This window comes from Sardina pilchardus, chromosome 18 (genome assembly GCF_963854185.1).
Source record: "Sardina pilchardus chromosome 18, fSarPil1.1, whole genome shotgun sequence".
Taxonomy (NCBI): domain Eukaryota; kingdom Metazoa; phylum Chordata; class Actinopteri; order Clupeiformes; family Clupeidae; genus Sardina; species Sardina pilchardus.
Window position 1 is genome coordinate 4,720,171 of NC_085011.1, and position 19,524 is coordinate 4,739,694.

At 44.6% G+C, this 19,524-nt stretch overlaps 1 protein-coding gene across 4 annotated transcripts in view; it reads right to left on the bottom strand.

Moving 5' to 3' along the window:
* anapc1 (anaphase promoting complex subunit 1) overlaps positions 1-19,524 on the bottom strand; it is a 63,129-nt gene that overhangs the window by 41,943 nt on the left and 1,662 nt on the right. For 3 of the 4 annotated variants that reach the window (XM_062519382.1, XM_062519383.1, XM_062519381.1), the window contains exons 6-18: positions 17,276-17,361; positions 16,259-16,332; positions 15,495-15,640; positions 14,586-14,797; positions 10,751-10,960; positions 10,374-10,469; positions 8,882-8,972; positions 7,761-7,826; positions 6,970-7,107; positions 5,445-5,591; positions 4,660-4,720; positions 1,836-2,023; positions 1,345-1,416 (exon numbers count right to left, since the gene is read on the bottom strand). In XM_062519382.1, coding sequence (XP_062375366.1) covers positions 1,345-1,416; positions 1,836-2,023; positions 4,660-4,720; positions 5,445-5,591; positions 6,970-7,107; positions 7,761-7,826; positions 8,882-8,972; positions 10,374-10,469; positions 10,751-10,960; positions 14,586-14,797; positions 15,495-15,640; positions 16,259-16,332; positions 17,276-17,361 — 1,587 coding nt within the window. Of the gene's footprint in view, positions 1-1,344; positions 1,417-1,835; positions 2,024-4,659; positions 4,721-5,444; positions 5,592-6,969; positions 7,108-7,760; positions 7,827-8,881; positions 8,973-10,373; positions 10,470-10,750; positions 10,961-13,711; positions 13,771-14,585; positions 14,798-15,494; positions 15,641-16,258; positions 16,333-17,275; positions 17,362-19,524 lie in introns of those variants that run through there. The other variant, XM_062519384.1, reaches the window with a different exon arrangement.

The following is a 19,524-nucleotide window of genomic DNA, read 5'->3' on the forward strand; positions in this document are numbered from 1 at the left end:
TGAGAAGAGGTCTGGGAACCGGACATTAATTTTCTCGTATTTGAGGTGTGGTTTTACGAATGCCAGAGGCGTTTATTGGGCGCTACGAATGTCTATCAAATGTGTCTGTACATAGCTCAAAGCCAATTGTATCAATTAAACCAGATGACATATGTAGAGTGTTTTAATACTTCAAAATAACATTTCATAAATGAACCTTTACATTTTAATACTTCAAAATAACATTTCATAAATGAACCTTTCAATTTTAAGAAGTGATAGGTGTGTAGATTTGAACAAAAGCTTGTCTGGTTCTTAGCCAATATACAAGCTTTGAGGAGTAGCATTGATGTGGTCATCACTCTGCTGTCCCCGCCCACCCATTCTGTGATTGGTTCTTTCGCTGAGGTAAAAATCAGATCCATGGAAGGCTGCCTAGCATCACGAATGAAACTGGGCAAGGCAATATGGGTATACCAAGGCTAGTTGGACCCAGAGAATTGACTTTATCCTGGGCTCAACCATTAATGGATCATGAAAAGTCTGACTGGGTTACAATACCACAATGCAAGCACTCCTTTGCATAGTCATGGTGACCTTGGGGAGAGCATTTGCAATGCCAAGGATTACGTTAACGCGGCATTTAACAATTTACATCTGACAAGCTAAAAACCTGACAATGTAATGACTATTTTGATGTTTTTTGCAAAATATTTGATAGGTGCACTCAGGACGTCAACACATTTAAAGGGATATTCCGCATATATATCACGCACTACCCTATGGGGACTATTTTCAGATATCAGTGCGCCAATGGCACGTTTGCAACTTCCCTTGATTATTACACCAGAGGAGAGTGTAGTTCCATGTCAAATCAGCCTAGAAAAACACCAGGTTTCATTTTCAGTTGGTCTTATTGCACTTTCTAACTTGAGATGAGACACGTTTTAAATGGGAAAATTACCGGAAATCTTGGTCACTTTTAAGCATGATGCTAGCAGGCGAGATGCTAATGGTCTAATCCGATTCAATGACCTATGCTTGGCTGAAGCTAAAAGTTGTATCGCCAGACTCACAGAATGGCTGGATGAACGGGAAAAAGGTTAATACTGTACCAATTGTTTTGCTAGAGGGGAGGTAGAAAATGAGCTTATTTCCAAAAATGGCGGAATATCTAAAACGCACATGAATGATCCTTCTTAACCAAAACCAACAACACAAAAAAAAACCAACCAAATCAAGCACTTCTAAAAATGTTTAAAACAGCTGTTTTAATAACAAGAGATTAGAGACGTCAATGCAAGTCCCACACACGACTCCCACTGAGCCAAACCTGTGCACTGCTACCGCAGAAGGCAGTCCTACCTCGTCTGAGCCCGTGTCGGCAGGTCTAGCCTTCTTCGGAGCGACAGGGGAGAGGGGCACTTCAAAATGGAGCTGTGGAGAGGCAGAGGGCATCAGCGGTCAGGGGTCAGGGGTCAAATACAAGCACTTCTCAGATGCGAGTGGTCCAGCTGCTCTCTTAAGGACAAGGAGGAGAGGCCAATTTACACAACCAGCAGCAGCACCACCACTCTTTAAAAAGTCAGCAGTGCGTATGAGCTTGGAGCTAATTTTAGATTAGTGAAGAGGCAGCCTTTGTTGCGTGCGTGTGTGTGTTTGTGTGTGTGTGTGTGTGTGTGTGTGTGAGAGCGGCTGGAAATATGACAGCTCGCCTTTAATTGTCAAGCCGCCTCTTTCTGTTATCACAAAACGCACATTTAAAAACAGAAATTGAACGGCTGCAACGGTTTTGTTGTTATTTCTGCTGTTGTTGTTATTGCTGCTGCTGTTGTTGTTGTTCAGACGTCACTCACATTGCGGGTCCACGTCAGCCGGTCGGTGTGGTAGCCCATCATGGTCATGAAGCAGGAGAGGAACAGGTTCCACTCCTGGTGTGTGCTGGGACCTCCGGGGGCGTTGTACGTGTTGTACCACTTGACCAGCACCTTCATGGCCGTGTCCTTGGGCAGGATGAAGCGGATGGCCTGCAGGCATCGTCTCACTGCGGGAGCCAGAGAGAGAATGATCAAAACAAACTCCACTTCATCTCCGCAGGAATCCGACTACCGCAATTTCCCCCTTGGGGATGAACAAAGTAATTATCTATTTATCTATCTATTAACACCAAGACGGACATTGATGAATACTAATTCACATCTCTGAACAGCTAAATAATGCTATGGATCTTACAGTACTATGAAATGTTCACTTCATCATACATAATAAAATCATGTCGACTTACTAATAACTACATTAAAGTGAAACATCAATATTATTCCAAATCCCTATTTCACTGTTCTAAACCGTTTACATACATAATACAAACTACTACTGACTCTACTGACATAGCAATAGTATCATTGACATATAAAACATAAGTTACTGGATTTGTCTTGCAGACCTTTAAAAACGGCAATAAAGTAGCCTTTAAAAGCCTTCATAAGTATCTAATCAGAGCACTAATAGCAAAAACCATTATACAGACAGGTAAATTATTTCTAAAATATACACATCAACCTGTTTGTGTGTAATGATTGATGTTTGATGTGTATCTGACAGCATGTAGCACACATTTAACAAATGTAAAACTGTGCAGCGTGCCATTTAAAAGCACCACATAATCAAGCCACTAATGACCTCTGGTCTGTGTCTTCCGTGTTCGACAAGCTTCGAAAGGTCAAAACCTAGATGGATGGAATGTCATTTCATTAGTCGCGGAACCCTGTGCTTTTAGACTAAATGACTAAGGCATGGTGGACAAGCCGACTGTAATTGCTGGGGAGTTGGAGTAGGTAGGAATATCAAGAAACACGGGCGAGATTACAGACAATGAGGTCATACAATAAAACAGACCTATTAGCGTGCTAACCAGACAGAGCTCCACCCAAAACCTATCCAACCCAAATCCAATATGCATATTTCAAATAGTCATATCTCATGTGTGCAAGCGTGCATGCCCACACACACACACAGACAGACAGACAGACAGACAGACAGACAGACAGACAGACACACACACACACTCCCTTTAACACAGGGTCTACTTGTGTAACACTGCACAAGAGATAGATAGATAGATAGATAGATAGATAGATAGATAGATACTTTATTGATCCTAGGGGATCAATAAAGTATCTATCTATCTATCTATCTATCTATCTATCTATCTCCTGTGCAGTGTTACACAAGTAGCACTGCACAAGAGATAGATAGATAGATAGATAGAAAGTAAAAGGGCAGAGAGTGGAAGCTGAGCTGCAGGTGATCACAGCGTGGGCTTGCTCAGAGTAATGACATCTCTTAGGGCGCTGTTCTGGAGGAGCGTCATTAGGCTCGCCGTCTCAACTCTCAACGCGGCGTTCACAAACGCAAACCCTCTGCCACACATGCAGCTCTTTTACCCCTCTCCAGTGCCTCCCTGGCTTTGGATAAAACTCAGAATGAATGGAAAGAATGTGATTTTTTTTTTTACAATTGTATATTATCATTATTATTATTATTATTATTATTATTATTATTATTATGTGTTTAGCCATTCTTATTTGGGTCAATTTGTGAAAATACATAGCCTAGACATCGAGTAAAACGTGTAAACAGAGATATATTTCAGTAACTTATCAACTAATATGTCACTTCTTTGTGCCCCTTTATCAGTGTCTGTGGTGGCTTGGAGCTAGTAATGGTGTCCAAGATCCAAAAAAGGTCATTTGCAACTGGGTTAGTGGACAAAATCTAATGCTGAAAATCTTGTGTGTACTCCTTACGGACACAAAGAAATCGTCTAGGAAGTAACACTGTATTTGAACACAGAAGAGTATGCTTACTGTACATAGCCAGCAAGGTATAAGCTTAAAACTGAACTGTTCTGATTATTATTTTGGTAAGGAAAAAAAGTAATGCGAACCATTTAGAATCAGCCTAAAAACACACTTCTCAACTTGTTTGATTAGCTTATGTTCTGACCTGACCTAACCTGACCTTACCTGACCTTGCAATGATTTATATTTAAAAAAAAGTAAATTTTTCCAAACTAAATTGCTTACCCCTGATTTAGATGATGCTAATAAGCTAATTCAGATCAATATGAGAAAGCCTAAATTGCATCTAAAAGGACACACATATTTTGGCAGCCCCACAGATTTATTTATCACTATTACTGGTAAAAAAAAAAAAAAAAACATGCTCTTCTGAAAGGATAAGAGCCCCTGATTTAGTGAGCGCACCAGAGTTCATCCAACCGAACCATAAACATTCCAGCCGACCCCCATGATGCATCAGGACCACAGGAGGGAGGGGCATAATGTCAACAGCCTTACTACAGAATGAGAGACTGAATGTTTCAACAGGACTTATTTTCGGCCAAACAGGAAGTGCGGCAGCAGCAGCAGTAGTAGCATGGCCATGCTTGGGCATAAGCGACGATGGTGGGGGTTGTTGAGCGGGATGCATTTGTTTTTACGTCACCCCTCTGCAACCACTCGAGCTCTCGTCAGAGGCAGCGAGGGCTGAGCTGGCAGCTGTGACTCAACGGCGGCGTCACTAACGATGACGGCACGCGTAGAGGGGTGCGGAGGGAGGCAGGTTGGGTCGGGTTCCGCGCCCGTGTGAGGTGGTCTCGCGTGTCTGCAATCAACTCACCGAGCTCCGACGTGGCGATCTCGGGAACGGTGATCCTCTGCATGGAGCCATTGCTCAGCTCCTGAAACAGACAGGGACACAGATCAGACCGGGGCACTCCAGCATTTCACACAAACAGAGAGAAGAAGAAGAAGAAGAAGAAGAAGAAGAACAACAACAACAAGAACAACAACAACAGCGATCTGACGTATTAAGGACTCAAAACAAACAAAAGCCTTTTGGCCTTTAAACGGGCCTTTTAGAGGTAGCTCTGTCATACCAAACGATTTGGACAGGTGAGAGACTGGCAGGTCTCCCAGCAGGGAAACATGTCGTAGTGATGTTGACACACAGGGGCCCGTGGGGCAGGTACGGCAGGTACGTCAGCCCACACACCTGGAGCTGCATTGGCCCTCGTCTGCTCTCTGACAGACCTTCATACGCTTTCTGATTAGATATCGGCCCTTCAAGTAGCAGCAATAAGACACACAACACAACTGGGGAAATTACCAGTGGTGGCCTACACAACGCCTCCAGCAACATACACACACACACACACACACACACACACACACACACACACACACACACACACACACACACACACACACACACACACACACACACACACACACACACACACACACACACACACACACACACACACACACACACACACACACACAAAAGGGTATATGAAAAAGACAAAGAAATGAAAATGAAATGGAACTGAAAAAGAAAGACACACACACACACACACACAAACACACGTTCTTTCTCTCACCTCACACACACACACAGCTCACCAGAGTAACTCTGCTGCTGACGGAGTCTCGGAGTGTGTGCACGTGGGGCACGGACTGCTGGAAGTTGCAGTCGTCCACCCAGGACAGCTCGTGGTGGTGCTTGAGCGCGCCCATGCCGTCCACCACAGGAGAGGGCATCACCCCAATCTGAACCCAGACAGAGGAGGGGGCAACAGAACACAACACAACAGAACACAACAGAACAGGGGCAAAGTCAGATACGCTCAGACGTCTGTTAACCCCTGACAATTAACCCCATTTACCGGCATTAGGAAAAGGCATAAGCGAGCGTCCTGCAAGATACCCAAATGCCTTCATGGTGTAGCCATGGTAATGCTTATGGCATTTCTATTAAAGGTTAATAGTACATTTCTGCTTTTGTACCTCATGCTGTTATGACATTTACATTTTATATATATATATATATATATCATGTTTTAATGTTTAAATCAATGACTCATTTCAGCTACAGTGTTTATTTGACTACATCCTGTAATTAAGCCTGACTTTGATCCATCCACGGGCCAAAGTGCATTACTTTATTTGATTCATAAGTAATAGCCAGGTCTAATGTTATTATTGATCCAGCTTGTGTAATTACTGATTGTACCTTTCCAGGTCGAGCCATTCCGACAACTAAGTTTTAGTCCGAGATGAGCGGTCTGAAGACAGACCGACTCTGACAAGACTGTCCAAACTGTCTGACTTGAGTCGTTTTAAATGCCCCCGCTGTGCATAGCTTAAGCAGCTTTCAAATCAATGTGTCTGGCTTGAAGGGAGCATTTTTCACTGAAAGCACTTTCACCCATTTCTTATCCTACTCATTAGAACTCTCACTGAGATGGTTATTGCTATGGTATTTAGCTGGCGCTCTCCTCTCAAAAGACTTACACAATTAACAGTACCAGTAAACATCACAATAACATTAAGCGCATCAATTAGAGCAAAACAAAGCACATTTTCAAATAGCCTTGTAATAATAATAAAACTGATTTAAACAAAAAAAAAAATAAATAAGATAAGATAAGAAAACACATTAATGACAACATCTACTAGTACTAGCTATATCATTATAGTGGTTGTTCATATTATCAATAATAACAATCATCATCATCATCATCCTCATCGTGTCCCCACACGCCCCCCCCCCATATGAGTGTGTAGTGCACCTCGTCCAGGTTGCTGAGGGGCCTGCTGGAGGCCTTGGCCGGGGTGCTGACGCATTAATGACAACGTTTACTAGTACTAGCCATATCATTATAGCTGTTGTTCATATTATCAATAATCATCATCATCCTCATCATCGTGTCCCCACACGCCCCCCCAGATGAGTGTGTGTGCACCTCGTCCAGGTTGCTGAGGGGCCTGCTGGAGGCCTTGGCCGGGGTGCTGACGCATTAATGACAACGTCTACTAGTACTAGCCATATCATCATAGCTGTTGTTCATATTATCAATAATCATCATCATCATCATCATCATCGTGTCCCCACACTCCCCCCAGATGAGTGTGTACTGTAGTGCACCTCGTCCAGGTTGCTGAGGGGCCGGGTGGAGGCCTTGGCCGGGGTGCTGACGCTGTCCATGGAGCTGCAGTGGGGGGGCAGGCAGCTGATCACGCTGAGCGACGGCGGCAACAGTCCCGGCACAAACACCTTGCTGACCTTCAGCCGCAACGAAACGCCAATCAATCAACTGTCATCAATCTACAGTCATTTCCTGTGTGTATTAGCCACATTGTGTATAAGCCCCAGGACAGTGTCTTGTGACAAGTGTCTTGTGCAAGAAACAAAACGATATTAATAACATATTAACTGCCCCCGTGTATTAACCTCTTAGCTGAAGAAATTTAGCAAAATCGATGTATAAGCTGCGGCTAATAGTTGGGAAATGACGGTAATCAACAGAATACATTACAGTTAACACCACAAAAATTCCATATGGTTCCACACAATAATAACGATAATAAAAACAAAGCAGGCAACTCATTCTGTTCCAACTGAATTATATAATGAACTTGACACTACACGTTGGCAAAAGATGACTGGGTTAAGTATGATTATTATTCTTTTTTTAGAGCAATCATGTGATTCTAGCCCAAGGGCTGTGGCTCATGGACGCATCCGTTAAGGTCAGTAATGGCTATTGAGTGTGTGTTTACAGGGCACTGTTAAGTGGAATATATGTGTGTGTGTGTGTGTGTGTGTGTGTGTGTGTGTGTGTGTGTGTGTGTGTGTGTGTGTTGTGATTGTTTACCCGTGTGACTGCAGTGCATATGTTAAGGTCAGTAATGGCTGTTGATGAAGTGATTGTTTACCCGTGTGACTCCGGTGTACAAGACCAGGTTCCCCGTGACCTCCAGGATAAGCATGCAGTCACGGTCCTGAGGAGAGGAAGCGTGTTAATTACCGTGACAACCGGTAACTGGGAGACAAGCAGAACGACACAACACAACGTACACACAGGATACAACATTGACCATTTTGTGGCGGATGAACACAAGAGGAATTATAGGATTACAAAATGTGTTTGTATTATTAACTTAAATCCCTCCAAATTGATTTCCGACCGACCGCCCCCGTTTTGCCAAAGGGCCCACATGTTAAGCTATTTATGACCTGTTCAGTGTCAGAATTAAAGTGGAGATATCACAATCAGATGACTCATAACACCCTTTTAAATTCACACAACGCCTTAAGTAAATCCGTGCTTTGGCACACCAAACGAATAACTTAATAAGAATACATGGAACACATGACACAAACAGCTTAAGGTGGGATTTGGGAACTGTGTGTGCTGTCGAGAAGTATTCTGCCAGAGAGAGAGAAGAGAAATGCAGAAAATGTTTTGTTTTTCTACAAAGGTCTGCAGATCCTTGGTCAAAATAGTAGATAATAATAGTACAGACTGATCCAGTTTAAAATTACTTATCTTTCAACTGTAGCTGGAAGATAAAAAAATTTGTCAAAGCTTTTTTCCATTTGGAAAGACAAAAGATCTCCTGCACCTAAATCTAAGCACATTGCCTTCCTGTGTGAGGCAATGTGCATTGCAAAAGGTATGGCGAACGAAGCAAAGAAATGTTAAAGTGTGATGACTCATCCCTATGCCTGATCACTGCAGACATGCCAACACACACACACACACAGACACACACACACACACACACACACACGAGTAGAAATGCTACAGCACACGGCTGCGTGCACACATCCAGCAGAATACTATTCCGGAGCAGAGACAGCCGTGGGTGCATGTACAGGGTACACTCAAAAGTGTGTTAAAATAATTCACAGTGATTTCACAAAGGCCTTTATGACTGAAGATGTGTATGAACTTAAAATATATGTACCTAGAGAGGCAGATTTACCAAGACCAATTCTACTTCCAAATTTGGAGTTATCAATGGAAGGAAATTCGTTCATGGCTTTGCTTTACCTGCAAAGGTGCGGCATTCTTGGCTGCAATAGTGGAGACGGACACAAAGAGGAGTTGGGGTGGATGGTTCGTTTCCAGGAATTTCACACATCTGCAGTAAAAATAAAAAGAAGACATCGCCTTAGGAATGAAGCAAATGTCAGTAGGGAACATGAAGGTCCACGTCAAAGAATCAAATCAACGACGGTGACATGTCTGTGTCATATCTGTGGTATCAAAAAAATCACTATCAGAAAGTATCAGTCCTGCTGACTTTCACACCACAGAAAGTTAATTGCTCAAGTGACCTTTAGGCGGGGATCACACTAGCCAGCGGCAAGCGGCAGGTTTCCTACTGTTCTCTATGATTTGGCAGCGGAACGGTGAACTTGGTTCAACTTTGAAGCGCAACGCTCGGCTCATCACAATCAGATTTAGAATGTTTAGGTATTTTGACCAATCAGATTCGTCTAAGAACGTAGCAACAAAGATTGAACTTAGGAACGACACAGAATGTTTTGGATTTATCATTATGGTCTGAGCGTTGTGTTACGCTTGCCGCTGGCTAATGTGATCCCCACCTTAGAGGGGCAGACCATTCAATGGGTGCAGTAGTCAGCCAAGGAGGGAGGGGGAGGGGGGAAGGAAGAAAGTTTTAATTGAATTTCTGACACTGCTCAGGGTCGTGGCAGATGAGGACAGACTGCCATATTAAGTTCCATTACAGCTTTGTCAGCATCAAATAAATGTCTTCATTCATCTGCAAGTACTGTAGGCGAGTGGTCTTAACCGTACTAGATCAAACACCAGAAAATGTGTTCAGATAAAATATTCAATTCAACACAATGTGATGCAGCAATGCTCAGCCTACACCTGAGGTTGAGCCTTCAAAGATCCTTCATTACTGACAAGATAACATAAACATAATGCATCTCTATGGAAGCAAAATTCAAACAGCTCCTGTGTGCTTAAAGAGGCGTGTCGCAAAGACCTCATAGTGGGATATCGATCTCTGTCAGATTGGCAAGCAGTTCAGTTTGAATGTAACGTCACTTTCCAGGTCTGCTTAAAGGGGGATTTCGCTCCCCTCCCCTTTGCGAAAACAGAACACGGAAATGGTTGAACCTTTGCGCCTCTCGCTACGCTTTAACCCTCTCTGCTTCAATTCATACACTTTGGCACAAGCCTTAAAGAGACCCTATGCAACTTTCTGCAGGAGACGATCGCTCTTTGTTTACATCTGGAAGTCTGAAACGAAGAACCAGGCTTGCAATTTATATATTTAAATATAGCCTATACATGTATAAATATACACGCCATAGCTGTCGGGGAAGCTCTGCAGAGAAAATACAAGCATAAAACGAGCGAAAACGAAAAACGAAACCGAAACCAGAGATGAAATCGCCAATCCTGCATAGTTCCTCTTTAATTTTTCCCTCCAGAGAAGCAGCCCTTGGAGACAGTGAGAGTCGGTGGCCATGGCGACGGCTGGGATGTCCAGACACACGCTCACCTGAGCTCCTGATGAGACTCCACCAGGAAACACAGGTACTTGTTCTCACACAGGTCCGAGGTGATGAACACTTTGGACGTCTGGCAGCTCTTGTCCCTGTTAAAAGACAGTATACTCGAATTAAAACGTTCCCCAAACTGCCTACATTTTCCAGTAAAAATGTATGACCAAGTAAAGCACTGACAACATGCTCTCCCAAGAATTTAATGTTGAGCAAACTGATATGGTGTTCGGAGAAGTGAGGACTCTGTGTGTGTGTGTGTGTGCGCGCATGTGTTTGCACATTGTCATTGTCATGCATGCGCAGTGTGTGTACATGTGTTTACGTGCATGTGTGTGTGTGTGTGCGCATGTGTGTGTGTACACAGCGGACAGACCTGTGCGAGGGCGGGGGCTCGCTCCACAGCTGCTCGATGCACAGGTCGGGGATGATGGGCTCCCTCTCGGGCAGCAGCGCCGACTCGTTCATGGTGCTGTTGGGCGACGCCAGCAGGCTGTGCCCGCGGGGCGACGGCGAGTGGCACGACACGTTGAAGCGCTGGGCACCGCAGAAGGATGGCGCCGCGATGCCGGGGTTGTGGGAACGGCTGAGGACCACCCGGAACAAGAAAAGACAAAAGACAAAAAAAGTCCAGTCAGTCAAATATTCAAATACACACACACACACACACACACACACACACAACGCCTACGCCAAAGTCTGCCTCTAGTGCTCTTTGGGAACAGAACATGTTTGAATAGCTTCAGAACAGCACAAAACATATCAGACCTGCAAACCCCTCAGCGTAAAAAAGGTGACAGTGTCCGACGGGGGGGGGGGGGGCGCATATAAAGAAAACTGCTCGTTTTTTTATGTATATATTATACTGTACTATATTATTATATATAATACATACATGTATGATGTATGTAAACAAATAAACACATTTTCTTCCTTAAATACAGAGGGCATAAGTAGGCCTGTTTTGACCTAGGGGTCAATTCCCATAGGTGCAGGAGGATTTTTTTTTATATGCCTATGTTTTTATTTTTGTTAAAGGCCAGTTATTTCATGGATCCAGGATACTATGCATCCTGATAAAGTTCCCTTGGCCTTAGGAATTAAAATAGCCCCACATCATCACATACTCTTCTTCACCATAGCTAGATATTGCATGGTGTTTTTTTCCAGTTAGCCTATTGTTATATGCTCATTGAGCTCAATGCAAATCAATGCGCGTCCTGCGTTCTACAGAGGGTTTATTAAACGTTATTTGCACACCTATGACCCAGATCCAATTTGTTGGCCGTATCACACTGGAATAGCCTATTCATTTGGCAAACTCGTTGTGAAGTTTAAATGAACGGTCACGTTGCATCCAAGCTGTAGACGTTCAGAACATAACATTGTCGCACATGACGGTGGTTGATTTTAGCTAGTTGGATGGCAATAGGGCAATTAAAATAGCGATGTTTCAAAGCTAAGGTTCATAGAGATAGAACTGACTGGCTTTTGGCCATAGCAATCATCCATTTAGAACTAGTAACGGCAGTTTGTAGCCTACTGCAAGTTTAGAAATTAGTTGATATGTGGTGGAAAGAAGTAGCCTAGTTCTACTAACAAGACAACATATTTTTAGCGATTTAAACCAAAGATTGTCTAGTAGTAACACTCTCTGTTTAAACGTTTACATCATAACAGGAAATTAACACAAAACAAATGGTAACAGTGGAATAAGTGGGATAATGGACTCCACGGCTTTCGGTCCAAGAAATAAATGCACTTAAGCCCTATTCGCACGGGATTAGTATTACCTGTGGACCTCTGGTCATTTTCAAATTATCGCCCCTCCTCTGTGTTACTTGCAGCGCATTCGCACGGGATAAGCAAAGTCTGTTAATTACTCTATTTTCACTGACATTACACCCGGATATGTCGTATGCTAACGTCCGAAAACAACGCAGAAAGTAGAAAAGATATGCAATTGCAATGGCAATCACTGAGATGCAGATTCGCACGGGATTAGTATTATCACCGGACGTCTGTGTTTAGCGAAATACAGTAGGTAATTTGCGGCGGAATTTTTACTTTACAAATTACAGACATGGCACATTCGCACGGGACTAAGATCTCAGGCATTCTCCGCAATTATCACAAATCACCAAAGGTCCACAGGTAATACTAATCCCGTGCGAATAGGGCTTTAGAAGGGGTCGTTTTACCTCTACGTTCATTTGTGAACCGACCGCGGTGTGTCATCCCTGACAAAAATGACTAGCGCGGTAGCCAGGCGTCCAAACGTGAACTTCGCGCTGTGTTCAAGATTCTGAAGCAAGTGCTAAGACTCCGATTGGCCCAGAGAAGTGCCAATTACAAGAATTAGCCAATAATGTTTCGCAATTCTAGCCTGCATTGCATACAGATTAAGGGCAGCCTTCACCCCCCCCCCCCCCCCCCCCCCCAATAAAAACTCTCCGGTTCTGAGCGATTCACGTGAATGACCCAATTGACCAAGAAAACGGCGATTGTCGCCGAAAAGCGACAAGTTTGCAGGTCTGACATATGCCGCTGTACCGAATGTCTGCGCTACGATGATTTGTAACAACTTCAAGGAATGACGTTCACTCCCAACTGCTCGACCTTTGCGAAAGGGCTTTTGATGTGAACGTAAAACATTTCTGTATTTAGACTGGTTCAGAGTAAACACATGCCACATGTTGCTCTTTGAATTTCAGTTCAATTGTTGCACATTGCTGCTGAAGCTCCACTACTCCCAATCAAACAGATACATATACACCTTATTCCTTAAACCGGCAATCCGTCCGGTTTTCATCTTCTGTCCATTGTGTGCACACTGTAACAGCAGGCTAACTAGAATATGCTTTAACTTCTATCTATTTTGAAATGTTGACAATTCTGCACTCAATATGGATATTCTACATAATGTTTGACTGACAGAAAAATATGAAAGTTTGCCTTTACACGGCTTAGGATATGTCAAGCACTGTCTACATTAAAATCAGCTTTGGCTGGAAATAGAAAAACGGATTTCTGAATACTGAGGTGTCATGGTAACGCTCACTGTTGGCTAAGGAATATCGTGGACAAGTTGCGTTTTCATCACAGGAACTTACATTGTTTACACCTAATTTATGCCACTGAAAAGTACCTACCCCTGAGCAGGGACTAACTTCACCCCCTGCAAAAAGTTCCTGAAAGTGAGCATATAGGAGTGGCTCCTACAGTTTGGACTCACAAAGGTGTGAAACCCCTAAAAAACTGTCCCCAAGTTCCTACAGTGGAAAACGGACCAATACTGGGCAGCGTGCATTCCTGACCGCGGTGCCCACCAGCTTACCTGAGGGCGGCCATGTTGGATATGCCAGGGGAGTGGGCGCGGTGCCCGGCAGCTTACCTGAGGGCGGCCATGTTGGATATGCCAGGGGAGTGGGCGCGGTGCCCGGCAGCTTACCTGAGGGCGGCCATGTTGGATATGCCAGGGGAGTGGGCGCGGTGCCCGGCAGCTTACCTGAGGGCGGCCATGTTGGATATGCCAGGGGAGTGGGCGCGGTGCCCGGCAGCTTACCTGAGGGCGGCCATGTTGGATATGCCAGGGGAGTGGGCGCGGTGCCCGGCAGCTTACCTGAGGGCGGCCATGTTGGATATGCCAGGGGAGTGGGCGCGGTGCCCGGCAGCTTACCTGAGGGCGGCCATGTTGGATATGCCAGGGGAGTGGGCGCGGTGCCCGGCAGCTTACCTGAGGGCGGCCATGTTGGATATGCCAGGGGAGTGGGCACGGTGCCCGGCAGCTTACCTGAGGGCGGCCATGTTGGATATGCCAGGGGAGTGGGCGCGGTGCCCGGCAGCTTACCTGAGGGCGGCCATGTTGGATATGCCAGGGGAGTGGGCGCGGTGCCCGGCAGCTTACCTGAGGGCGGCCATGTTGGATATGCCAGGGGAGTGGGCGCGGTGGCCACCAGCAAAGATCGTATAGTTACTAAGATGAATCATAAAGGGGTTTTTCAATGGAACAAAATAGCAGCACTTCCTGCCTCCTAAAGGGGCGTGTTCAGTGACGAAATAATCGGTTTAGAAAGGTGTAGAATTATTTCTCCCATATAAATACCTCCGTTTGCCTCCTAAATGGGAGTGGCAGTTGCGTCACAATGAAACCAGAATTTACCCTCATATGAATCGTCTCGCTTTATAAACCGTCTCTGCCACCAGCTTACCTGAGGGCGGCCATGTTGGATATGCCAGGGGAGTGGGCGCGGGAGTGCAGGCTGGGCGAGGCCGCCAGGCGGCTCTGGTTGTGCAGGGTGTGGCAGTGCAGTGGCGAGGCGGGCGAGTCCAGAGGAGAGACGTTGCGCAGGTGTGCGCCCAGGAAGCTGGCAGCACCTGTTCCTGGTCCGGGCTCGGGGCACTTCAGCAGCACCGACTGCTCCTGCAACACACAGGGGTTCAGGGGGCAAAGGTGAGAGGGCAAAGGTCAGGGGGACAGTGATGTCAACTCACCCTCCTTCCACAGACACTCTGAGCCAAACTGAAGATACAACCAGAGATGATTGATGTACTGATGTTCTAAAGAATCTTTGATACAGTTCTTTATATACTGTATATTTACAACCATCATATGATGAGTGAAAGTAGAGAGAGCGATACAGAAAAAAAGAAAAAAGAAAGAAAGAGAGAGAGAGAGAGAGAGAGAGAGAAAGAAAGAAAGCGGTACAGGAACTACTTGGGGGTAGTGAAGCTAACATGCAGATGTAGAGCTCTACAGCAGTACAGGAACTACTGAGGGCATATGGTATAGGGTGCGGTACAGGAACTACTGCGGGTAGAGAAGCTAACATGCACATGTAGAGTTCCACAGCGGTACAGGAACTACAAGCTAACATGCAAATGTAGAGTTCCACAGCGGTACAGGAACTACTGCGGGTAGAGAAGCTAACATGCACATGTAGAGTTCCACAGCGGTACAGGAGCTACAAGCTAACATGCACATGTAGAGTTCCACAGCGGTACAGGAACTACTTGCGGGTAGAGAAGCTAGCACATGTAGAGTTCTACAGCGGTACAGGAACTACTGCGGGTAGAGAAGCTAACATGCACATGTAGAGTTCCACAGAGAGGCCGCTTACCTCCACAGTGACTTTGCGCAGCAGCCACACGGTGTGTGTGCACTGCACGGTGTCGTAGGTCATGATGATGGAGGGGTCGCAGGAGGTGAACACCACCCTCATCGTGCTGTCCGACACATACTGGATGCGAGGAAGGTCAAACATGGCTGCAAACACAAGAAGGAAGGTCAAACATGGCTGCAAACACAGGAAGGAAGGTCAAACAGCGCTGCAAACACAGGAAGCAAATCTTCAGCCTCTCAGGGAACATCAACTATGGGTGCCTCTCAACAACGCTCCTCGAACCTCGATCCTCGAGGGGCCATTCCGTCTGATCTATAAATAACAATGGATAGACTATCCCATTGTTGCCGCCCCATCATTTTTATCTAGATCAGTGAAGATCGAGGCCCGAGGAGCAAGGGAGGATGTCTAAAATCCCATACTGTATGAGGCACCCATTGATTACAAGCAGCACTGCGCCGATCTAGATGAATGTGATGCATGCGGAACTCAACACAATGCAAACCCAGAATGCATCACCTTCAGCCAGATCTGTGCAGAGCTGCATTTACAGTTATTTCCTGTGTATAAGCCGCAGGACAGTGTTTTATGCAAGTCAAAGGAAACAAAAAGCCATATTAATAATACCATATTATTTGCCCCTTTGTGTATTAACCTCATAGCTGAAGATATTTAGCAAAGTCAATGTATAAGCCGCGGCTACTAGCTGGGAAATGACGGTATTATAATGCAACATGGACTGAGCTTCAGTGCGGTCCTACCTGTAGTCCTGCACACCAGAGGGGCGATCTCATCCAGGGGGTGCAGCATGCTGAAGAGTGTGGGCAGAGGCTCTCTGGGAACACAGGACAGGGACAGTCAACTACAGGTACTGCACATCAACATCATACATCATCATCCTCCATCTACCAGAGATCTCATGGAATCAGCTCCACCTACTGTACAGTAGGGCTGTGAAGTGAATCGCAGTCTACTGATTGATGGTCAATTATGACTTCAAAAGATTACGAAAACAACATAATCATAATATTACAGTATTATTACAGTACAGTACAGTAATATTAAAGTATTAAGCTGCAGTTTGTTTTGCAATTGCTCTTTGTCTTTTGTAATTGATTAATTATATTAGTTATTACAAAACAACTTCTTATACAGGCCACGGTTATCTCCAAGCTGGACTATTATGATTCACCGTAAGCTGGACTACCTGCTTGTGTAGTAAGATCAATACAACTGATTCAGAATGCTGCAGCATGTCTGGTCTTCAATCAGCCAACGAAGACACATGTAACTCCTCTCCTTTACTCTCCACTGGCTCCCTATAGTGGCCGGAATTAAACTAAAATATCTCACTTTGACCGGTAGAACACTGACTGGATCTGCTCCCTGCTATCTTAATTCAATTATCAATAATTTGAATTTCCCCTTGGGGATCAATAAAGTATCTATCTATCCATCTATCTAATCCCCAACCACCCACTGCGGTCTTCTGATGAGCGTCTGTTGTGTCGGCTAGCTATAAACGCTTGGTCAAATTCAAGACTATTTTCCTCCGTGGCTCCTGGTTGGTGGAATGAGTTGCCCAGGGCTCTCTGTTCCTGTGATAGTTTTGGGTCTTTCAAGAGGGGTCTAAAGGCATATCTGTTCATCATGTACTTAGTTTTTAAGCGTTTCTTATGCGCAATGGTTTGTCTATTATAGTATTTAGTCATTTTCATTAAGTTATTAATTGAATTGATAGTGCTGTTTATTACTGCTACTCAGGTGCCCTACTGTACCTGCTGGGGGGGCTCATGGGAACATCCGAGGCGAGGTTTTTGCGCTCCAGCAGGAGCCCAAAGATGGTGGGCCACAGCGTGGAGACCTGGAAGCAGACGAGGAGATGCCGTGAGGACATTAGTTTTTTTTTTTTTTTTTTTTTTTTAAAGATTATTTTTTGGGCTTTTTATGCCTTTATTTGGACAGGACAGTAGAGAGAATGACAGGAAGTGAGTGGGACAGAGAGTCGGGGTGGGATCTGGAAAGGACCACGGGGCGGGAATCGAAACCGGGTCGCCAGCGTACGGTGCAGGTGCCCCAGCCAGTTGCGCCACTGCCGGGGCCCGTGAGGACCAGTTTTTAACTATTTCTCTACCCCGGTCATCTACAGTACCTAACCTTATCTACCCAAGCATGACCCACACACTCAAACTTTAAACTAGAAATGTGATATAAGTGAAACAAGACTGCAATAGATGTATTGGGGACCAGTTTTTAACTATTTCTCTACCCCGGTCATCTACAGTACCTAACCTTATCTACCCAAACATGACCCACACACTCAAACTTTAAACTAGAAATGTGATATAAGTGAAACAAGACTGCAATAGATGTATTGGGGATCAGTTTTTAACTATTTCTCTACCCCGGACATCTACCTAACCTTATCTACCCAAACATGACCCACACACTCAAACTTTATACTAGAAATGTGATATAAGTGAAATAAGACTGCAAGTGCAACAGATGTATTGAGGACCAGTTTTTAAAAGAACACGCCAACTTCTTGGGAAACTAACTCATGTGCTGTCTACAGCAGAGGTAGATAAGAAGATACGCCAAATAGCCCAGTCCGACACCATTAGCTTAGCTTAGCATAATTCACTTGATGCAGGTTAGATCAGTTAACTTATAGCTCCTTTTTAACTGGTCAAACCCACTACCAGTGAACTACTGCCCAACGACTGTCTAGCCAAACATAACCCACACATTCAATTTCCATCCTAGAACTGCTAGGAGTGTAATGAAACTCTGACAACAGAAACACCATAACCGGCCCGAGCCGTGGCGCAACTGGCTGGGGCACCGACACCGCACTCCGGCGACCCGGGTTCGATTCCCGCCCCGTGGTCCTTTCCGGATCCCACCCCGACTCTCTCACCCATTCACTTCCTGTCTCTCTCTACTGTCCTGTCAAAATTAAAGGCACAAAAAAAGCCCCAAAAAATATACTTAAAAAAAAAAAATAATAAAAAAAAAATAACACATTAGAAACACCATAACCAGCACCGGAAGGTTTGTTGGAAAGTCACTATTCCGATAACAAAACAAGCTTTTGCACGTCACTTACTCTAGAGTCACTTTTTACCAAAACTAAGCGATTAGCAACGCAAGAGAGACACGTCATCGTGTGTTTACGCCAAAAACATTACACATGCCAGGATATCTAATTATCCTGTCCACACCACACTGGCTCGGGCTCTCTGGGATCCCCTTCCTCAGATGGGGGCGACGCGAGCCAAATTACCCATTACAGTTGCTGGTGAAATGAAATGAAATGGACAGGTCCTGGAGAATATCAACCATGTAGCAAAACAAGGAGATTATGATTCACTCCCCATAATTAGACCTCACTGTGGTGGGAATACAGGGACTCTACAACATATTGACTACCAAGGGAATTCCACACGACTCGACACGAGCGATACACATAATAAGAGAGTAAAATGCAGTAGCTCCAGTAATTATACTTCATTTTTCATTAAAATAAATAAATAAATACAAATTGTCATTGTATGCTTATTTTTAGGATACATCCTAAAAATAAACAGAGGCACTCCCCACATAAACAGCTTTGGTGTACACACGATTCTCCAAAATACCCTAATAGTGTCCATCCATTGTTTTCACTATAGCAGAGTTCAACATCCCATGGGAAAACATACAGGTGAATTGATCTCATCACTGAATTTGTTTTTGCAACTTACTACATAATTTAGATGAAATCTCAAAGGGGCTTGAAAATCCACTAGAAACAGCAAACATGTTGCCATATTGCATTTTACAGAATTCATGCCTCTCGGACCTATTGTCATAATGGGCAAAATCAAATAAACAGCTCGAGTTGCTGTAACCAGTAGCTAATGCAGCCAGGCAGCAACAGCACTACACTCTGTGGGCAATGGGCATGTACATGGGAGCTCATGGACATGCCCCCAGTGAAAACTCGCCAAATTTCTTCTTTAATTTTAATTTAAGGATGCAAAAG